The sequence below is a fragment of the Gobius niger genome (genome assembly GCF_951799975.1).
Source record: "Gobius niger genome assembly, chromosome: 16".
In the NCBI taxonomy this organism is placed as follows: Eukaryota; Metazoa; Chordata; class Actinopteri; order Gobiiformes; family Gobiidae; genus Gobius; species Gobius niger.
The window spans coordinates 25949375-25969789 of record NC_136867.1 but is presented as its reverse complement, the minus strand read 5'-3'; the positions used below and the strand labels follow the sequence as shown (position 1 = coordinate 25969789).

The 20415-nt window shown below is 44.3% G+C and overlaps 1 protein-coding gene across 1 annotated transcript; it reads right to left on the bottom strand.

Moving 5' to 3' along the window:
• Window positions 1–1283: 1283 nt before the first annotated feature.
• Window positions 1284–18320, bottom strand: foxo3a (forkhead box O3A). Its single transcript, XM_079573491.1, has 4 exons — window positions 17859–18320; window positions 15722–15976; window positions 4160–4543; window positions 1284–2305 (listed from the first exon to the last, which is right to left on the bottom strand). Exons 1-4 carry the CDS (start codon window positions 18147–18149, stop codon window positions 1454–1456), a joined length of 1782 nt encoding a protein of 593 aa, XP_079429617.1. The 5' UTR covers window positions 18150–18320; the 3' UTR covers window positions 1284–1453.
• Between the last annotated feature and the right edge of the window lie 2095 nt (window positions 18321–20415).

The following is a 20415-nucleotide window of genomic DNA, read 5'->3' as shown; positions in this document are numbered from 1 at the left end:
TTGAGTTTGATGATTCTATTGCCAATAGAACGGGAAGGATTTTTCTTGTCTAACATTTTTTTTTACTAATTTAAGGTGTTTGCTTTAAAGTAGAGATGCCAAAACGGCTATTTTGTAAGTATCGATATTGGGCAAAAATATTGATACTAATTTGCATATGTAAAAAGAAGGTGTGGCAGCAATTTTAAACATAAAAGGACTTTTTACATCTTTGTTCTGAGCCAAAACAGTCCACAGCAGCAGAAGATTGAACTGAGCCACATCATTCTGGTCTAGAGTCTGTTTGCCATTAAAGTATTAATTTTAAACTTTATGTATTTAATTTCACATTAACGTTGTTTAATAAACCAGTTAAAGTAATATAATTATAATTTACCTTTTATTTATATAAAACAACCAGTTTTAGAAATGTATATTGATTGAAATACATTCACCCATATAACATTACCAATATAGGTATCGACAAAAATGACTCCAAAAGTATCGGTATCGTATCGATTCCAAAAAAAGGGGTGTCGCCCATCCCTACTTTAAAGGAGCTATACCTATTTCTTTTTGTAGGATAACATTATATTTGCTCCATAAAAGTAGTCTAAAAAGTATTTTGTGAATAATAGTAGTAATATTTAAAGATCATGTTTAGTGGCCACTCGATGTGTATCCGAGCCACAAAAGGCTGAAACTGAGGCTAAATTAGAGTTAGCATTTAGCTTAGACGACACTTTTAGAAAATCTCAAAAGATCTGTACATTCACTAATGATTTCTAACGAGGCTTTGACCAAAATGTGGTCCATGGTTGAAAACAGCAGCAGCTGAAAACATTTGGATCGTTCTTAATTCGCAGTGTTTAGTGGCAATGCTAACGGCTAAAGGAAAAACACGTTGACTCTGAAACGTATCCCGGATTAGCCTACTTGCTAATTCTCCGCATATGTTAGAACGCTGCTTCTCATTTTTATTTGTATGTTTCCACCTACATAAACACGTATGTAAACAGAACGGCTAATGCTAACGGCTAAAGGAAAAACACGTCGAGCAAGCTAACGGACTTTGAAAAGTATCCCGGATTAGCCTGCTTGCTAATTCTCCGCATACGTTAGAACGCTGCTTCTCCTTTTTATTTGTATGTTTCCACCTAGATAAACGCGTATGTAAACAATACGGATAATGCTACAACAGTTAGCTAACAAGATGCTAAAGTTACGTATTTTTGTTTCATGGAAAAACTGGCAAACTCAATTTATTTGATAAGTTAATGATTATTTTCTTACTGGTCTAAACGAAACAATTAGAAGAAGCCATTTTGAGAGCAACTTTGTACCATTTTAACTTTTTCTTACGAAAGGAGGATAATTCAGGAGGAACTGGCCCGGCTCGCTGCGTTATATCCGTTACTCCTAATGTACACGCACGCCACTCATCATCGCTAGAGATTTTTTTTGAACATGCTTCTCAGCTTGGCACCCAGCTCTGAGGCGACGTCTGCTTCGACCCCGACAGCCCCCCGGACTTCCTGTTGGGGGCGGGGTCGAAGCTCAGGTCCAGGCAGTCCGCGTCCATGAGCTCGTTGCGAATGATCGAGTCCATGTCGCACTCGTTAAACACGTCCAGCTCCAGGTCGCCGCCCGCGAACCGATCCTGGGACAGCCCCGAGATGAGCTGCAGGGGCGCGGCGGCGGAGGCCATTTTGGTGGGCGACTTCAGCCGCTGCTTGGGGTCACTTTCGGCGGAGGGCGACAAGCCAGCTTGCCAGCCCACAGGCACCGCGGAGCTTTGCGTTTGGCCTCCGTGATTCAGGTGATCTTTGCGCAGCAGCATGGCGTTGCGGCGCGAGTTCTGCAGGGCGACCGCGTTGCTGGCCTGCGACATGAGCGGGTCGGACTGGGTGAGCAGCACGTTGCCCGGGGAGTCCAGAGACGCCAGCATGTCCTGCAGGCCCTCGCCGAAGTGCGTGGAGAAGGTGGCCGGCTTGTTCTCCTGGATGGTCTGCATGGGGGACTGCCGCAGACTGGTGATGGACGTCGGGCTGAAGAGGTTCCCGGGGCCGTAGCTGCCGGACGGGCTGCCGCAGGTGAAGGTGAAGACTTGCCCCGCCCCGTTCGGACTGCCGTCTTCTTCCCCGGGAGGCGGCTGCTGCGACGCCGTCAGGCTGATGTTGTCCAGGAGGTCGTCCATGAGGTTGTCGGACAAGCCGTCGTTTAGGTTCATGGTGCCGAGGTCGGACAGCCCGGTCGGACCAGTAGAGGGCGACATGCTGCTGGGGCTGGAGTAAAGCATCGGCGATAAGGGGTCGTCATCTGGCACCTGAGGAAAGATAATCGTAATATTAAACAGAATCTAATCAATGAAGAATTTTTTTTTTTGGGGCACTTTGGGCACTGGAAGGTGGAGTTTCACATTTGAACCTCAGGTGAAGAATGGCATCAGAGCAAGAGGAGAAGGTGAAGGAGAAAGATGAAGATGAGAAGGAGCGAGAGGAGGTGGTGGGAGCGGAGTGAGCTGCGCAGGAGGAGGAAGAATGAGGAGGTGGAGGAGCTGACCAGTGCAGGACGCCACGCTCTGAAACAGGGACAAACCCAGGAGACGGTGCAGAGGAGACTGAAGGCTGGGGAGATTACTTTGAAATTGTATTAAGTTACTGAATACAGAACACGCCTTAAAATGTATTTAGTGACGTAATCCGTTACTTTGTCTCCTGAATACTGTATTCTGAATACTTTTTGAATACGATCAAATTGATTATCGTTATATTTATGTATATATATGGCGTATACCAGGGGCGGACTGGGACTAAAAAATGGCCCTGGACTCTAACAGCCCGGCCCAAGTTAGTGTAAACACACTCGTCCACAAAGACATATTTTGACATCAATTTACAATAAGCCTAATTTTTATTGCGCAATTGTGTGACCAATGAACAACAGACCAGTTAAACAAATAGAATAGAGATTTTTTTCATATTTTTTTGCTGCTTTGCTGTGCAATTGCAAGGCCGGGCAGCAGAACCCCCTTACAGGCTGATGGCCCTCAAGCCAGCAGCCCTTCTGTGCTCCTCCAGAATGGACCTATGGCCAGTCCGCCCCTGGCGTATAATGTTGGGCGATATGGAGCTAAAATTGAATGAGAGATGTATTTCCTTGATATTTAGAAAGTACTATTCTAAATACTCTCAAATGAAAACATAACTTTACCCGTTACTCAAAATTAGTATTCTAAATACATGTATTTAGTTGCTCCCCAACACTGCTTGTAGTTCTATTTTTAGATGACTGAGAAAGGGTTGTGTGAGCAAGATTGTCCTGTGTTTAGTGTTTGCCTTTTTTGTTTCTCTGTATTATGTCTATTATGTTGTGTGTTGTATTACATGTTTGTGAAATTATGTGTTGTACATGTTTTATGTTTTGGTCCCCCTTGCAAACGAGATATGTCATCTCAAGGGGTTTGCCAATAATGAATTGAATTGAATTGAAGGCAGTACTCATGGCCACACCGCCTTTGCTCTGCCCAATCCCGTCAGACCTCGGAAGCTCAGCAGGGAAGGGCCTGGCAGGACTTGGATGGGAGACCGTTTGTTAACACCAGGAAGCCTGGGCGAATGTAGTGAGTGAGTGAGTGAGTGGTTGGTGGTGGTCGGAGGGGCCGATGGCACAGACTGGTTGCCTCGCTTCCCCAGGGCAGCTGTGGCTACAATAGTAACTTACCACCACCGAGTATGGAGTGAACGAATAGTGCAATGTAAAGCGTCTTTGAGTGTCCAGAGAAGCGCTGTATAAAACCAATGCATTACTATCATTATTATTATTATTATTATTACTCGGGTTTCCCCTGCCTCCAAAAACATGCTGGTCAGGTTGGCCCACATTGGCGCCGCGTTCAGTCCCAGCGGCTCAGGATTAATCCAACACATTGACATAATTTTGTTGTACGATTGCACAATGAATTAGATGCAGGGGACACTTCTAAACTACATCCAGGAATTGCACATTAAAGCACTTCAGCAGTAAAAGAAAAGCTCAAAATGGAATAACATGGCTTTAAATTATGTCACACTGCTACAGAGTAAAAAAAGAAAATCTGAATCCTGTGTCAGTGTAAAGCTCCGTCACAATCCTCATGCTTTATCTTGATCATTATTATGTGAAAAAAGCAGACATGAACCTCGTCCAGCTCGAGGTTGGCCAGGATGGGAGACAGTCGTCCGCTGAGGGTGCTCGCGTTGGAGTTGGTCCTGGACCTGAAGTCGGTCCAGGCGTCGAGCTCGTCGCTGCTGCGGGACGTGGGGCTGCCCGTCCACTTGGACAGGCTGGAGGAGCTTTCCGAGCTGCCGTCCTGCGCCGCCTGCAGGGACGCCTTCTTCTTGGTGGCCCGGCCCCGCGCGCCCTTGATGTACTTGCTGTTGTCCATGGAGACGGCGCGGCGGCGGGGAGCTTTGCCGCCTTTGCCGCCCTCCGGGTTCACCATCCACCACGAGCTCTTCCCCGTGCCCTCGTTCTGCACTTTGACGAAGCGGCTGTGGAGCGACAGGTTGTGACGGATCGAGTTCTGCAGGAACAAAGTAAAGAGAAGAACTCAAGTCAAACTCAGTCCACCACTCTGATTTACTTTTATTGATGAAAAGATATTTGATTTTTCAGGCGGTCTGTTGATTTACCGCTGTCATACTGGGGACAACAGACGGCTTTCCATGGACTTAAAGTCAGCAGAAACTGATCAATATCAATCTCTGGAAGTTTGAAAGTACACAATAAAATCAAATTGCCTTTTTGTCCAGCAGCACCAAAATTTTACGGCCCAACCAAACTCCAAGACGGGTCAAAATACAGTAGTTTCCCGCCCAAACGGGAGACTTGACAGCTATGCAACCTCTATGCCACTCAGGCCTCTGCAGGTGGCAGTTCTCGCGAGGCTAGTGAGTTCAGTTTGGAGGAGCAGATGATAGGAGAAATGTACAGTATAAAACTAATACGGGAGGCAGGAAAGAGGGGCAAAATACAGTAGAGTTTTGCGGTCAAAACGGCACAGCTATACGTTTGTAAAGTGATGATGTCATCCCTCTACTTCCGGGTCTTAGCCTTATTCACTATGATGGGATTTAGCTGATTTTAACCTGCTGTAGAGCCGACTATAAGGCTATTTTTAAACATCTGATCACAAAGAAATATTACATTTACTCTGGATTTTCATTATGCTTTTCAATGAAGGCTTATTTTAGATGTAAAAATATCTCCATTTCACCAGGAGAAATGGTGAGTATATTGTTCGAATTAGGTGTAAAACAGTTTTTGGCCTTTTACATAAAGCTGCTTTTGTGCTGTGTTTATCAGTGTAACTCTCAGCAGTTTGGACCAGGAAGTAACTCAGTAATATATGGGTTGTGATGATGATGATGAATAACAGTAATGCTAACATGGTAATAAATTAGGCATACGAAACAAAAATCATCCACTTGTTATAAAGTGTAACATACTGTGAATGTTGACTTAAAGGGGCTGGATGCAAGTTGGCCATTTTATACTCACTACTGCCACCTCAGGTCATACGTGTAACTGCACCTTCTATATTAAGCTTGTGCATGACGGCAATTCGGACCCGAATTAACACAATTTTGAGTGACAATGCAGGATTTTAGAGGCAGTTGTGGTGAACAGGTCTGAGCTCATTCTACACAATAGGACAGGGCTGGAACATGTAGGGGGAGGAAAATACATCATTTTAACATTTCTAAACTCCCTAGTCCCTTTAATGTAAGGCATTGTTGCATTTGTTGTAAATGCGTAACCAACTTAACCTAATTGTTTAGTAAGACAATAAGAACTAAACATTGTTATTGTTTCAACCACATTATTATTTAAGTACATGAACGGGGATGGGAGTCAATAAGCTTGTCTTCTTCCCACTCCTTTTCGAGCTAGAATGTTATTTATTTTTTTATTTTTTTCCTCGCTTTTGTGTCTGTGTTGTGTAGCTCGAAATAAAATATTCAATCAATCAATATGTCTGATATCACACTGAACAAATGTATGAGCAGCACTACTTGCCACCAGCACACACACTGGAAGTTTAAAACATGTACACGCCATCTTTCAGTCGCCAGAAGACTGTATATATTTCATTATGTTAGCTAATAATCCTTAGGTTATCTGATATCATAGGTTATATATATATTAGCTGCTTTTTGTGCAGTCCTGTCCCCCATAGATACAGACGGCAACGTGTCATACAAGGGGGCGTGGCCTAGTCGAGGAGGAAGAAAACACAATTTTTCACTCTTTTTAGCCGTTTTCTATAAACTATAAACATATTTATCTCCCACAATTAAAGTCAAGCCAAAATCAGGTCCACATGGATGTTTTTTCACTGCAAATTGTTCAGTAGAAGCGAAAAACCACACTCAATGCTAACGTTAGCATATGCAGCTTGTCCATTTTCATGGGCTTTTGAACCACTTTGCTCCTCCCCACGTCTCTGCCGCTTTCTTGAGCAGAAAAATATCTTCACAATTCAGCATTTGTTATAGAAATGGTGGAGAAATGAGAGAAAGTTCAGCTTTTTCTTTTCGTTTTCCCTCTGGCTTTGAACATGACATATGGGCAATTCCAAAGATTCCGTCTGTTTCCTCTCTGTGACAGTAACAGAGTGAGAAAGGCAGGATAGATGAGCCGTTCGTAGCTTTGTGAGGTCAATTCAGGTTCAGCTTCACATTATTTGCACTAGAAACATTATCCAATACATTATCCAATACTAATCAAAGCTAAAGGCGCTACAATATTAGCGCGTGTGACCTTCTTTTGTGCAGCATTTCCGTTTGGTCAGGCAGGGTTTTTGCAAAGAGAAGTCTTGCTGAAGGACACTGGCAGCTTCTATCGCCAGAATTAGTAGCAGGGCTTGAACCAATAACCTCTGCATTATTTGGCAACATGTCAACCCCCTGAGCTCAAGGGAAAGTGTTTGGATAATCCGATGCTTTGATATCTAAAAGGATTTTGTAATTTATTTTTTTTTCCTCCGCGCATTATAATCCGAAAGACTTCCTCCGCTCCTAAAACCTCGACCTATTTCCAGAGGATTTCCCTGGAGATTCTCCCAACACTGTACGGATTTAAACAGGCTCCAAACCACAGCGCTGTCCATTAATACTTGGCCCCAGAATGTGCGGAGATCTCGGGAACATTGTGTGGGGAAAAAATGACCATCTTAAATTTGTGTGTGTGTGTGTGTGTGTAGCGGCTCTTTGTCCTGAGCAAACTTAAACTAATCCAAACATATTAATTCCACTTATGCTACGTCGAGGGCGGGCTTTAGGCAGTTCAAAGGTGCTTGACAAGTATGTAAAATGTGTCAGTGTTGGACTGTGACAGCAGGGGGCGCTTTATTAGAGGCATAGGGCTGATTTATTCAAGACCTCTTCCCCTCTTTAGCCAGAAATCCCTTCTGCAAAATGAGCAGAGCAGGAACAGAAGATTCAATGATCAAGCTCCTCCCCCTCCTCTCCTGATTGGACAGGCTGGTTCACAGGAAAAGCTCGTCTCATTGGTCAACGCTGAGATACAGGAAGGAGGGACTTTACAAAAATAATACATAACATTAAATAAATAAAGGAACAGGCCACAGTTTTTCCATACCTGAGCTTAGATGAGTTGATGCATAATATAACCTTAGGAGTCGAAGTGCTCCAATATAGTTCACTTTTTATCCGCTTAGAAAATCGACATGTTTAAATGTGTGTAACTAGACTTGGATCGTGTAGCTGCTCACGTAATTGTATTTAAATAGGGGAAATGTGAAAGAGCTTGGTCGCTTCTAACTTCACCCCCTCCATAGAGGAGATGAGGAGAGGCTAAATGCTAACAACATCTTTCATCCTTTTGCGTGACTGACTAATAATTAGTAACGTATCTCAGTATGCAAAAACCGTGGCCTGTTCCTTTAACATCAAAATGCAGGACCAGGTGGTGAATTGTGTAAAATTTGTGAAACATTTAGGGCCCGATCTTGTGCATCAAAACGGAGACGATAGCGTGACATTTTGCGCTCAGTAGGAGCACTTTGTGATCTTGCCACTCCAGACTTAGCGCATTTAAGTGGGTGGAGACACACACATTTTCCTCCAACCAGATCGACTCCGCGTCCAGGAGAGTGGTTGTGTGGGTGAACATGTGCTTTTGTTTTGCTTCGCGTTCACGCCGAACGCGGGCCGATCCGCGCCACAGTGGACGCTGTAGCTCTTTTTCTCTCGAGACGTGGACATCATTTAGCTCACGATGGGGTAAAGTTTTTAGTTTGACCTGTGAGAGCCTAAGGCTTAAGAAAGAACGCAAGACAGCGCAATGTAAACGAGGAAGTGAATGTCAGCCGTGTTTCCATCAGTGCAGTCGCCTCCTCTTGTGACGCCCCCTCACAGGTGGCGGAGGCGAATGGCACATATAGCGCCGCCACTCGGAAAATAATTCGCCAAGAGCCTGCGCCGCCCCGTGCGCCGCCACAATATCTGGCCCTTAGACTTTCAGACTCACGTTAAAGCAGTACTAAGTAACTTGTTTACCTTAATAAATCCTTTGTAGTCCCTTTGGGGGTAATACAAGTGTTAATGGGATGATTGGAGGGTCTTTCATCTCCCCCTGGTGTCTCTGGCCAGAAAACCACAGTTGCAACTTGACTGCCACCGGACCGGAGTCACCAATACACACTAATAGAATCTCGAAGAAGAAGCTAACAAGCTAACGGGCAAAGCTAACTGCGGGCTAGCGCCACTTAAACAGCATTTACAGCCAAGTTTGAATGAAAAAATCCAATCACACAATGGAAATATTTCCATTCGAAACAACAAAGCAACAAAAAAACAACATCTCCATCTCTTATGTTTCTCAAATTATAAGCAAAGGTTTGCAACACGAACTTTATGAAAGTGTAAAAATGGGTGAACAAACTTGTGACCGATTTTCACAGTGATGTTTCTCAGCTCCTCTGAGGCCTGAGAAGTTACGGTTCCACTGATATCGACATTAGATCGGCCAATAGCTGATATTGTAAAACACTCAAATGTCTCCTCGATACATCCATGTATTATTGTGACCTGGCAAATAGGGCTGCACAATATATTGCAAAAAATATTGTATTGCGATACTAGCTGAAGAAAGTAGAATATATCGCACAGGGCTGGACTGGCCATCGGGAGATTCGGGAGTTTTCCCGATGGGCCGAAGTACTTTTGGGCCGGTCAGACCGAGATAAGGCCCATTTTACCTTACACCGGCCCACAATTAACGGGAAAAGCCATCAGAAGTTCTATCATTACACTTAGGCAATTACACAACTCCTTCACTAGTGGGATGTGACGCCTTTTATACCCCTCTAGTGGCGCTTCCTTGAGTCATGGTTCCCAGATAATCTCGTATAATGAGCGATGGGCCTCTGGGACATTCCCCTCACATTGCGAATATAAGAGGAAATAGTTTATTGTAACTCCCTCCAGGACCCACAGAACCTTAGACTTCTATTTTTTGTACATTTTAGACAAATGTTTGCAAAGAAGTGCATGCTGGGAGTTGGCCAGGTGACTCCGTCTTGCCCCTCGTCGTCAGTGCGCGCAGTTTGTAAATCTTCTAGTTTCCATTGAAAGGATTTACAATGTTTGGCCTTTTTTGGACTTCTATTTTCACTCAACACCTCCATAACTCCGTGGTGAGTTTTACCGTTTCATCTTCATCTACAGTGGGATCATGTGGTTGGTTTTGAGAAGTATATTTGTGTTGCAGTCACGAGTGGAACTTCATTAACGAAATGCACATTTTAAGATTGTTAAGTAGTTTTACAAAAAATCCTTCAAGTTATAAATGACAAGATGAAAGTGTTGAGTGCTATGACGTGTTAGCTTGAATTCGGCAGAAATAATACATGCAACGATTGTCCTCGATTCGTAGCTTATACTGTTTTAGCTGCTCATTGTTTTGCTCATCACCTCGACTATTGCATTGAACATGACTGTTTTTTTTTTTAGAGGGCCGGTCTTAACCCAAAAGTCCCGGGCCGATTTTTTCTGCCAGTCCAGCCCTGATATAGCAACATCACTAAAGTCTCATCTGACTGAGATCGACACATTTTTTGCAAAGTCAGCAAACAATGCGGTGAATATAAATATGTAAAAGTTCAGTTTTAGTTCCAAGCTTGACCCTTGTTTTGGCTACTTATGATTTGTGTTTAATTACAATGGAACATATCATTCTGTTTTGTAGAATATCGCAATAACATCATTCTCTTATTTCAATATCATTCAGCCCGACTGGCAGGGGTTGCAAAGTTGGTCACACCGTTGACGTTGGTTAATTGGCTGAGCGCTGACTTCAAACCCGGGGTAAAGCCTCCGCGCAAAGACAATTAGCGGATCAGGAAAACAAAGAAAACAATGTGATTAAGTGACGAGAAACCACAGACGAATAAACGACATACGCTAAAGTCTGAGCATTAAAAACCTGGTATTTCCCATTTCACTGCATAGTTTCAAAACATTTTTATGATCCTGAAGCCATTGCAAGAGACAATAAATAAAAATAGACAGTAAAAAGTAATCGACCGATGCTTCGACAAAACTCTCCCTGCCTTCCTCTCCCCTCAGGCACAAAATACAAGGTCCCGTTCGCAAAAATAAAAATGTCTGCCTCTGCGGGGACAGACAATAAAGACGTTGCCCATTTTATCTCCTTTTCTTCTGCGCTGGCACCAGCTCAGCACATTTTACGGCACGGACCCGACCGGAGGATTAGCTTAAGCTTTTTAAAACGGTGCCCATGCTGAGACTTGAACCTTTGACTTCTGCGCCGTCTCACTGAGTCACTGACGGGGAGGCGACCGCCCGGATATTGGGACTTGGGACTTGGGGCTGGACTCAGGACGTGGGCTTGATTCCGCTCTGGACCATCGTGTGTGGACTATGACGTCTCACTCACACGTTCACTCCAATCCACTTCCTAAAATCCAATTGCCGCTTAAATATTTACTCACAGTGGACAAAGTAACAATTATTTTTACTCAAGTAAGAAACAGATCAAATGTACTGTATGGCAAAACTACTCTAAGAAGAACAATTTCTTCTCTTGGGATCAGCAGAATGGCTCTAATGTTATTATTGCTGATTGAAGAGTAACTGGAATAGGACAAAATAACTGTGTCATATCTTCTTGATTATGCAAAGTAAATGAATGTATCTGTTTCTTAAAGGGAACAGGCCACCGTTTTTCCATACTGACATATGTTCTTACCTGAGCTTAGATGAGTTGATGTGTACCTGTGCGTGCCCTCAGTCACGCACAAAGACCAAAGATGTTGCTAGCATTTGGCCTCTCCCAGTATATTCATATGGCTCCAAAGGGGGGTGACGTTAGAAGCGACCCCGCCCTTATATGGGCACGCACAAAGACCAGACAGGTACACATCAACTCATCTAAACTCAGGTAAGAACATATCTCAGTATGGAAGACCTGTGTGCCCTCAGTCACGCACAAAGACCAAAGATGTTGTCAGCATTTGGCCTCTCCCAGTATATTCCCATGGCTCCAAACGGGGGTGAAGTTGGAAGCAGCCACGCTCTTCCACGGGCACAAAGACCAGACAGGTACACATCAACTCATCTAAACTCAGGTAAGAACATATGTCAGTATGGAAAAACGGTGGCCTGTTCCCTTTAAGTACAAAAGGGAGTAGGCGCTAACAAGCTTAAGCTTCTGCCTACTCCTTTTGAGCATCATATCCACGTTATTTATTTATTTACTTATTAACCTGCGCATGCATCTTTCTTTGGTTTGATGACTGAGCTGAACTCTGTTCCTAGGTACTTTCTGGAACTCAGAAGCTCAAACATAAAAAAATGAATTGAATTGAATTCTTCTTGCAAGTGCTTGAGTAAATGTAACTGAGTATAACCCGCCTCTGCTTGCGACCCACCGAAAACGGTTCTGCGAAACACCAGTTGAAAACCACTGGTCTAGTCCTCCTATTTGGTAACACTTTATTCTACAGTACCCTTGATACATTGTACCTAACCAAATTTAGTACAATGTAATGTTTTAAGGAAGCCTAAAAAGTAAATAGGAAAAGAGACTGACAGTACTTAAAAGGGGTGGGAATAAATAAGTGTTTACTTCCCCCCACTCCTTTTCGGACAGCCTAATTTAAAATGTGCAAAAGGTAAAACAAAATTGTTTGTACTAAGATGTAAATGTATTGAGTTGCACGTCTGAAACTGAGCTCACAACTGCCACAATCATGGCAGGTTGTATTTTGAGTTCGTATGAGTTTGTGTTTTTATGTTTTGTTTATAGTCCGAATAAAGATTATTCATCATCATCATCATCATCATTAATGTGCTCTGTATCAATGTGTAATAACTTGTACCTATGGGTTAGATACACAATGGAATGATAATGTATTACATAACTGTAAGACATAATTCTAGCCCCAAACCTAACCTTAAAGGAACAGACCACCGTTTTCCATTCTGAGATATGTTCTTACCTGAGCTTAGATAAGTTTATACGCACCTGTCTGGTCTTTGTGCCTGTGGAAGAGCTTGGTAGCTTCAAACCCCCGTTTGGAGCCATAGGAATACACTGGGAGAGGCCAAATGCTAACAACACCTTTGGTAGTTTTGCGTGACTGAGGGCACACACAAAGACCAGACAGGTACGCATCAACTCGTTTAAGCTCTGGTAAGAACATATCTCAGTATGGAAAAACGGTGGCCTGTTCCTTTAAGCTCTAAAATAAAGTGATACCTTTTATTTCATTTTTTTAATGAACCACAAGTCCGTAATAAAGTTGAATTGAATTGAATATTGAAACTATACTTGCATTCATGACGAGCCTCAAGGATTCACAAAATGATAGTGTAGATGTTTAACCTCTTACTCTCTTAATTGAGCACATTTTCTCCAGTTCGGCTTTACCCAAATCTAAAAGCTTCTCAACAGGAGAGCAACAGTGTAATGCCTCTTTCGAAAGCCAAAGCTTCAAAACTGATCATAACGTTTTTTTGTTGTGATGTCACCGTGTTTTAAGAGTTTTTTGTTGTGTTTTTGTATTTTTGTAGTTGTGTATTCGTTGCTTTTCCAGCAGGTTTTTTTTAATCACATTTTTCTTGAGTTTTTGGCAATTTTTTGTGGCTTTTTCATCCGTTTTTTGGTCGTGTTTTTGTCACATTTATGTCACATTTTTGTTGTTTTTGGTAATATTTTGTGGCTTTCTCATCGCTTTTTAGTTGCGTTTTCATCCTCGTTTTCGTTGCTATTTTGACCCTTTTTTCCCCACAAAGCTTTTAGATTTGGGTAAAGCCAAACTGGAGAGAATGTGCCCTCTTCAGGTGGGGGTTAAGAGGTGGAAGGAGACTTGAATAGAGCAGAGTTGTGTAAAGCTCTGTGCTCTGGAGCCACTGGAGGAAGTGCTTCAATGGACGATAGTGCAGCCCCTGAACAAGATCATTGACTCTGTGGAGACCAATCCATCTCATGCTCCCTGATCCACTCTTTCACAATGTCAGGGAAGAAGAATCCATTGAAGGAATAACCTTATCTATCTTACTGCCCAATATAAACAATGTGCTTTTGTCATTATAATTTACAAGAGAAAATCCACACATGTTGAATCGGATCTTTTTTTCACTAATCCACCCCTGCAACAAAAAGCTGCTGCTGAGTATCAATGGACAAACGCTACAGCAGTGAATGAGACCGAGTCCAAACGTCCAAAAGAACAGTCCTGGTTCGTTTTCTCGCTGTCTCTGCGCCGCTCGCTCTCCGGCCTGTGGGATTACAAACCTATTCCGCTGCGGTTTCTCCCTGATCTAAATCCTTCGCAGATGAATTGGTTTCGAATCCTAATCCTTAAACTGGAGCGGTGCTGGGGCGAAACGGGACGGAGCCTCAGACGCGAGCAGCAGGAGGTTTGTTTGTAGAGCTCTGAACTACAGAGTCAGCAGGTTTCAGGCGTAATGAGACCCCAGGGGGACGCGGGGACAGGCTCTTTACAGTGATGCGCTACAGTCAATGGCAGTCAATGCTGCACCGTGTTGCTTGACCAGCCTTTGTGCAGGGAGTAGCAAGTCAAATGTAATGCTTTTAATGCCTCAGTAATACATGTTTAACGCCACAAATGTATTTATCATTACTGAATATTTGTGTCCATTCAAATAAACGGAGGCAGCATGGGGGAAAAGCAATGTGAAAGCAAATTGGACTCGACAGGAAAACCAGAAAACAATCCTGAGGGTTTGTACACCTTGGCTGCCAGCATTGCCAATAAGCCTCCCGGTACGGCTTCATTTGTGCACAAAGACGTATCGACCTCCAGAGGGAGCAGAGGAAGAATGGATCACAACCAAAGTGCAAGACCGTAGATATAATATACACGAGATACAATATACAGCCATTCAGCCCCATTCACTGTAATGAGCTCAAATGTTCCTTAAAAGAGCAAAAAGGCAGGAACTGAGCCACAGTGCCCTAGAGCCTGTTAATCAAACATTTAGGCTTAAACTTAGACTCTTGCTGCACAAAAACTAAAGATGCACCAATACCACTTTTTCGAAAACCAATATGAGTGCGAGTACTTTGATTTGAGTACTTTCCAGTACTGAATACTGATACGAGTACAAGGCATTTTCCTCTAAATTACTTTTTGAAGTGTATATAGATGGTCAATAGACAGACATTTTGCAGCAGATTGGTTAGTAATTAGTATTCACCTTATTCTGCCCCGCCCACTTTTGCCACTTTTTGCGTTGTCTCTGCGCTTCATTGTCCAGACACTTCCGGTCGAGCGCGAAGCCCGTTCATTTTAACGGAGAACGAGGGAAAATATTCTCCGCTCAAATCTGATGTTTAGTCGATTGATTTGTGTAAAATGGCCCATGTTCATTTGCACCGACATGTCGACACTGCAGCGTTTCTCTGTGCGGCCTGAAAACAGCTTTGTTTTCGTGTAGTGACTGATTTTATGTGGGCTTTTCCAGTCCCATGTTAACACATAGGAGAAAAGGGGCGGGCACAATTCATGGCGGCGTCCACGCGAACCTCCTGAATAAGGTGAATATTTTTTATTTATTTTAATGTAGTTGTAGTTAGGCCTCTTTTTGTCTTACTACAACTGTGTGGATATTCCCATACGTGAGTTTTGAAGAGGAACTTAACAATAGACTCATTGATTATTTTTGCTGCCGCCAAAGTAAATTCTTTGGAGCTAGTCTTTAAAGCAGTGCTAGAGAGGCCCAAAGCTACATAGGAACCCTGTTTTACCAAGGGTGTTTTGGAGTTGCCTCAGCCACCAGGGGGTGGTATTGCAGCATTGTCTGCTCGCTGCCATGAGGACCAAAGAGAAGCGCACTACTTGCTCCTGGTGCGAGACACTACCTTCATCAACTACAGAACAAGCCCCTGGCTGCCGACTGGCCCCGTCTTCACCAACCCCCTGTAGTCTCTGATAACTTACACATGTTCCTATTTCATAAGATTTGTAAACATTCCAGAGGAATTTTATTTTCCCCAACTTTTTACCTCTATTTTTTCCCAATTTCTTGACATTGGACATAAACTCGATACTGTGAATTTGCATATCTTCCAAACATCAATCCCGGTATTATCGTGTAGACGATATATCGGCCTCCTCTAGTTCACCGTCTCCATCCTCTTTATGGTGTAATGTATTGAGTCTGGAGCCGCGTGTGGTCCTTCTCACCTTCCATCCCGCCGAGCTGTTGCTGTCGCCTTTGTCCTTGAAGTAGGGCACTGAGCGCACCATCCAGTCGTAGATCTGGGACAGGGTCAGCCTCTTCTCGGGGGAGCTCTCGATGGCCTGGGTGATGAGGTCTGCGTACGAGTAGTTCCCCCAGGCGTTCCTCCGCGCCGACGACTTCCTGAGCTGCTGCGCCGCGGAGCCCTGCGCCAACGCCGAGAACTGCACCGACGAGGGCGAGCCGTCGGCCGTGTCCTCCTGAGGCAGAGAGGGAGGGGCTCAGGTCAGGGTTCACACACAAGTCAGATCTAACACTTTTTTAATGCTCAAATACAATAGTTTGCATTCACATGACGTCACAACATTGTAAACAGCCGAAAACGTAAAACTGAGTTGGTGCAGCCAAGAATTCAATTGTGGAAACTATGGTAACGGTCAAAATGCAGACTTTTGACTCTGTTTATGGTTAATATCTCTGTAACAGCTGAAACTATCCACATGATGCCCAGCCCTACTCATACATCGACCCAACGTTTTTTAATGTGATACTAATATTGTTTATCGTGACGTTTTCCTGCTTCGATATATCGAACTTCAGATTTTGTAATCGTGACAGGCCAAGACATTGTCTCTGTTTGGACATTTCTTTCCAAAACGGTGTCTCTCCCATTGAGTCGTATCGACCCCTGAACAAACTGAATACATCACATGACAGAATGCAATCTATAGGCTACTTTTTATTTCCCACAAATGCTAAATTATGTAATCAATTTGGATGTTCAAATTAAAAACTGTATATAGAGTTAATTGGACACAACAGGCTGGTTTTGAGATCAAATGTATGAAAAACGGAAAAATTAACAGAAAAATTTCAGCAACACCTCTCACTGAACTTATAGAGTAAATAAAGTTGAATTCTACTGTTGCTTGTAAAACATAACATGCTCCTTACTACCAGCTCGGAATCAGAATAGTTTTTAACACACCCTGAATTACAAAAAAATATATATCTACAGAAATCAACAACACTGGATAACTAGGAAATGGGGCCCTATGTCAAAAATCCTGAACTATCCCTTTAAGGTCGGCTTAGTTGGTTGGTGGTGGCCAGAGGGGCCGATGGCGCAGACTGGTCGCCACTCTTCTGTCAGTCTACCCCAGGGCAGCTATGGCTACTATAGTGGCATACCACCACCAAGTATGGAGTGAACAAACAGTCAGTGTTCATTTTGACAACATATTTTAGTTTAGTTTAGTTTTAGTCTTAGTCTTTTGACTAAAATGTAATTTAATTTTAGTCTAAAATGATTTTTTCAATTTTAGTCTAGTTTTAGTCGACGGAAATTGCATGTCAATTTAGTCGACTAAATTTAAGACTAATTTAGTCGACTTTGCATTTATAATATTCATTATAATCATATTCAATCAAGCCTCGACTTAATGGAGCTTCTCCCACATGAATAAAACACAGACCTGTTCATTTGGCAGTGAATTTACATGATCTGAGTCTCTTTCAGACGGTCAATAGAAGTTTGGATGATTCTAGTCTCTCCTTTTCATTTTTATTTAGTCTTATTTTAGTCGACCGAAATATCTGGACATTTTAGTCATAGTTTTAGTCTCATGAAAAACTTTTAATTTAGTTTTAGTCCAATTTTAGTCGTCAAAAATATCACTTTGACTAAATTTAAGACTAAATATTTTAGTCGACGAAATTAACACTGCAAACAGTGCAACGTAAAGCATCTTTGAGTGTCCAGAAAAGCAGTACATAAAACCAATGCATTATTATTTTGACAATGACATCATGATAAGTTAAAAGTTGCTCAAATTAAGAGTAAGTTTGATTCTCCAAGCCGGAAAAAAATCTCAGTGGAAGAAGTATTTTTGCACTTGGAGAACATGTAGGTTTGTTGTGTAACTTTAAGAGCTGTCAGATGTTTCCCCCTCATTTCAGTGCAAAAAATAGCCCACGTGTTTCTTCTACTTTCCTCAAATCAAATCCAGGACAAAGGTCAGAATATTGTACTTATGTGGGTCAATAGACCAGCTACTATTTCCCCACTTCTTAGGCACTTTTAAAAGCGCCGTGTCCCTCTGGTTCCTGAACCCCCCCCCCCCTCCCCCGCGGGCTCCTCACCTCGCTTTTCACCCGCGGCTTCACCTCCAGGGGCTGGGACGCGCCGCAGCTGGGGCCCCCCTCCCGCGGCTTGGCGGCGCGTTTCTGGGCAGAGCCTTCATCCTCTTCCTCGTCGTCCTCCTCCTCGGGGATGACGTCAGTGTCGTTGGCCCCCCCCGCCGCCGCCTTGCTCGCCCCGGACTCGGGACGGGGCAGCGGCCAGGTGCAGGAGCGCGGCCGCTTCTGGGGCTCGAAGTCCGGGTCGATCTCCAGCGGGGGCTCGGCAGCGGCGGCTCCGGGCGGCTCGGACATGGTAGTTTGTTTTTGTTTGTTGTTGCTTGTAAACTAATGCAAAGCCATGTATGTCTCTGGTCACTGTTTAGAATTGGCGTTTTGTGAATGGGCTTATGAGGAAAAGGGTTCTTGAGGCACCATTGTTGGCTTCCTACTGGTTTGGAAAACACCTATGCTGTAGTATTTTGATAATCTCACCCTCAACAGACATTAAGAGCTTCAAATGAGTGCGTTTTAGATGAATTCCAAAAAATGGCAGCCTTTATCCACTACAGTCCTTGCTATTTCGTGTGACAATATCAGTCTTACTTGGGGCCAAACGCGCAAATCTCGGCTCCTGCTTGGCTTGTGATGAACTGTCTTTCCCTCCCTCACATCCAGGCCTCATCAGACACAATAAGTGAGATATTTCAAGCGTTCACTTTCCCCCCCAAGGAAGGCCGTCCCCCCCTCCGGGCACCGTGCTCCGACACAAACCGGTCCCACTCCCCCCACACTGGTCACTCCGCGTTCTCCTTGCGCGCAAACGCCCGGGCGCATTCCGTCGATGTCCTCCCCGCCGCGAGCTGACCAGCCAGGCAGCATTAACACAACCCCGTGTCCTCTGCTGCTGCTGCTGCTGCTGCTCCTGCTGCTGCTGCTGCTCCCTCCGCGCGCACACCCTGGACAGCGGCAGCGTGCATCCTGCGCCCTAATCTCTCTCCCCCCTGCGCGATGCTCCACAAAGAAAGGCAAAAAAGCACGTCTGAATCCTTTCTAAAAATCACAAGAAATCTCGCGTGGAGCTGCCATCTTGCGCAATTCCTTTCCCCCTCCCTCCCTCCCCTCCTCTCCTCCTCCCGTGAAGTTCTTTATCATCCACGGAATCTGTCCCGACTCCCGACTGTCCGCGCTCGCCGTTCCTCCTCCTCTTCTCCCCCCGCGATTCCAGCAGCCACCTCCGAGAGAGAGAAAAAAAGGCCTCGGCGCTTCAGAGCTCTCTCCGCGGCTGCAAACGCGCGCCCGCACCGATGCGCGTACTGTATCTCCCGGCGTGCATCTCACCGCCTCCGAGTGTCCACCACCACCGCCACCACCACCACCAGCAGCGGGGATTTCATTCAGTCCGTCGCTGCTTGTGCCGCCGCCGCCGCCGCTGCTGCTGCTGCTGCTCCTGTGTGTGTGTGTGTTGGCTCCTGGCGCAAAGAAGAACCGTCCCCGTCCGAAAGCACTGCCCACTGGCCCGGGCGCTGCGCAGGATTTAAAGCGACAGCGCCGGGGTAAAAAAAAAAAAAAAAAAAAAAAAGGAGAGGGGAAAAAAAAGAAAAAAAATCACCCGCAAAAACACTGCATACGTCCACGGATACAGTGACATCATCCCTTCTAGGTCCGTGGAAATGCGAGATTTGAAGGATGTAGGGGATGGTCTTACAAAATCGTGGAGGTGTTTTGTGATAAGACGTGGCTTTAGGTGTTTTTTCTGAACCTCTGAACCAGAACGCAGAGCCCAGTGCAGAAGTCAGAGATGTTTTAATGAATGCGTAAAGGAACAAAGAGAGGGTGATTGCAACAACTGGGGAGGACCTCTTCCAAGGCCGTACGCGTCGGTTATGAGTGGAGCTTTTCTCAGAAGGTGGAGAGGATGCGAAAGAGAGGGTCAAGGGCACAGTGTACCCGGATCCTGAAATGTCCTGTTACTCACTACACACCGTCCCACACTCGTCATAAATACACCGCGGCGCTATTAGCGTTTTGCACCGTATGCCACCGCCAACATCTCACCAGTTTCGGTTACAAACAAACAGGGGCGGACTGGCCATATGTCCATTCTGGAAGAGCACAGAGGGGCCACTGGCTCTAGAGCCACCGGTCCCGCCTTAACCGAGCTTTACCCAAATCTAAAAGCTAAAAAGAAAAGCATCAAAATAGCGACAAAAACGAGGATGAAAACAAAACAGAAATGTGCCAGAAGAGCAACAAATAAAGTGACAAAAAATGTGATGAAAAGTCAACAAAAACACGACAACAAAGCAACGAAAAGGCCACAAAAGCATAAGAAAAAAAAGTGACAAAAACACAACAAAAAGTAATGAAGAAACAACAAAACTATGACAAAAAATGCGGCGACTTGACAAAACGTTACAATCACTTTGTAGGTCTCAGCTTTCAAATGAGGTGTTACACTGTTGCTCTCCAGTCGAGAAGCTTTTAGATTTGGGTAAAGCCGAACTGGAGAAAATGCGCTCCGCTAAGGCGGGTGGTAATTTGGGCCAGGCTGGTCAGAGTCCAGGGCTGTTTTTCAGTC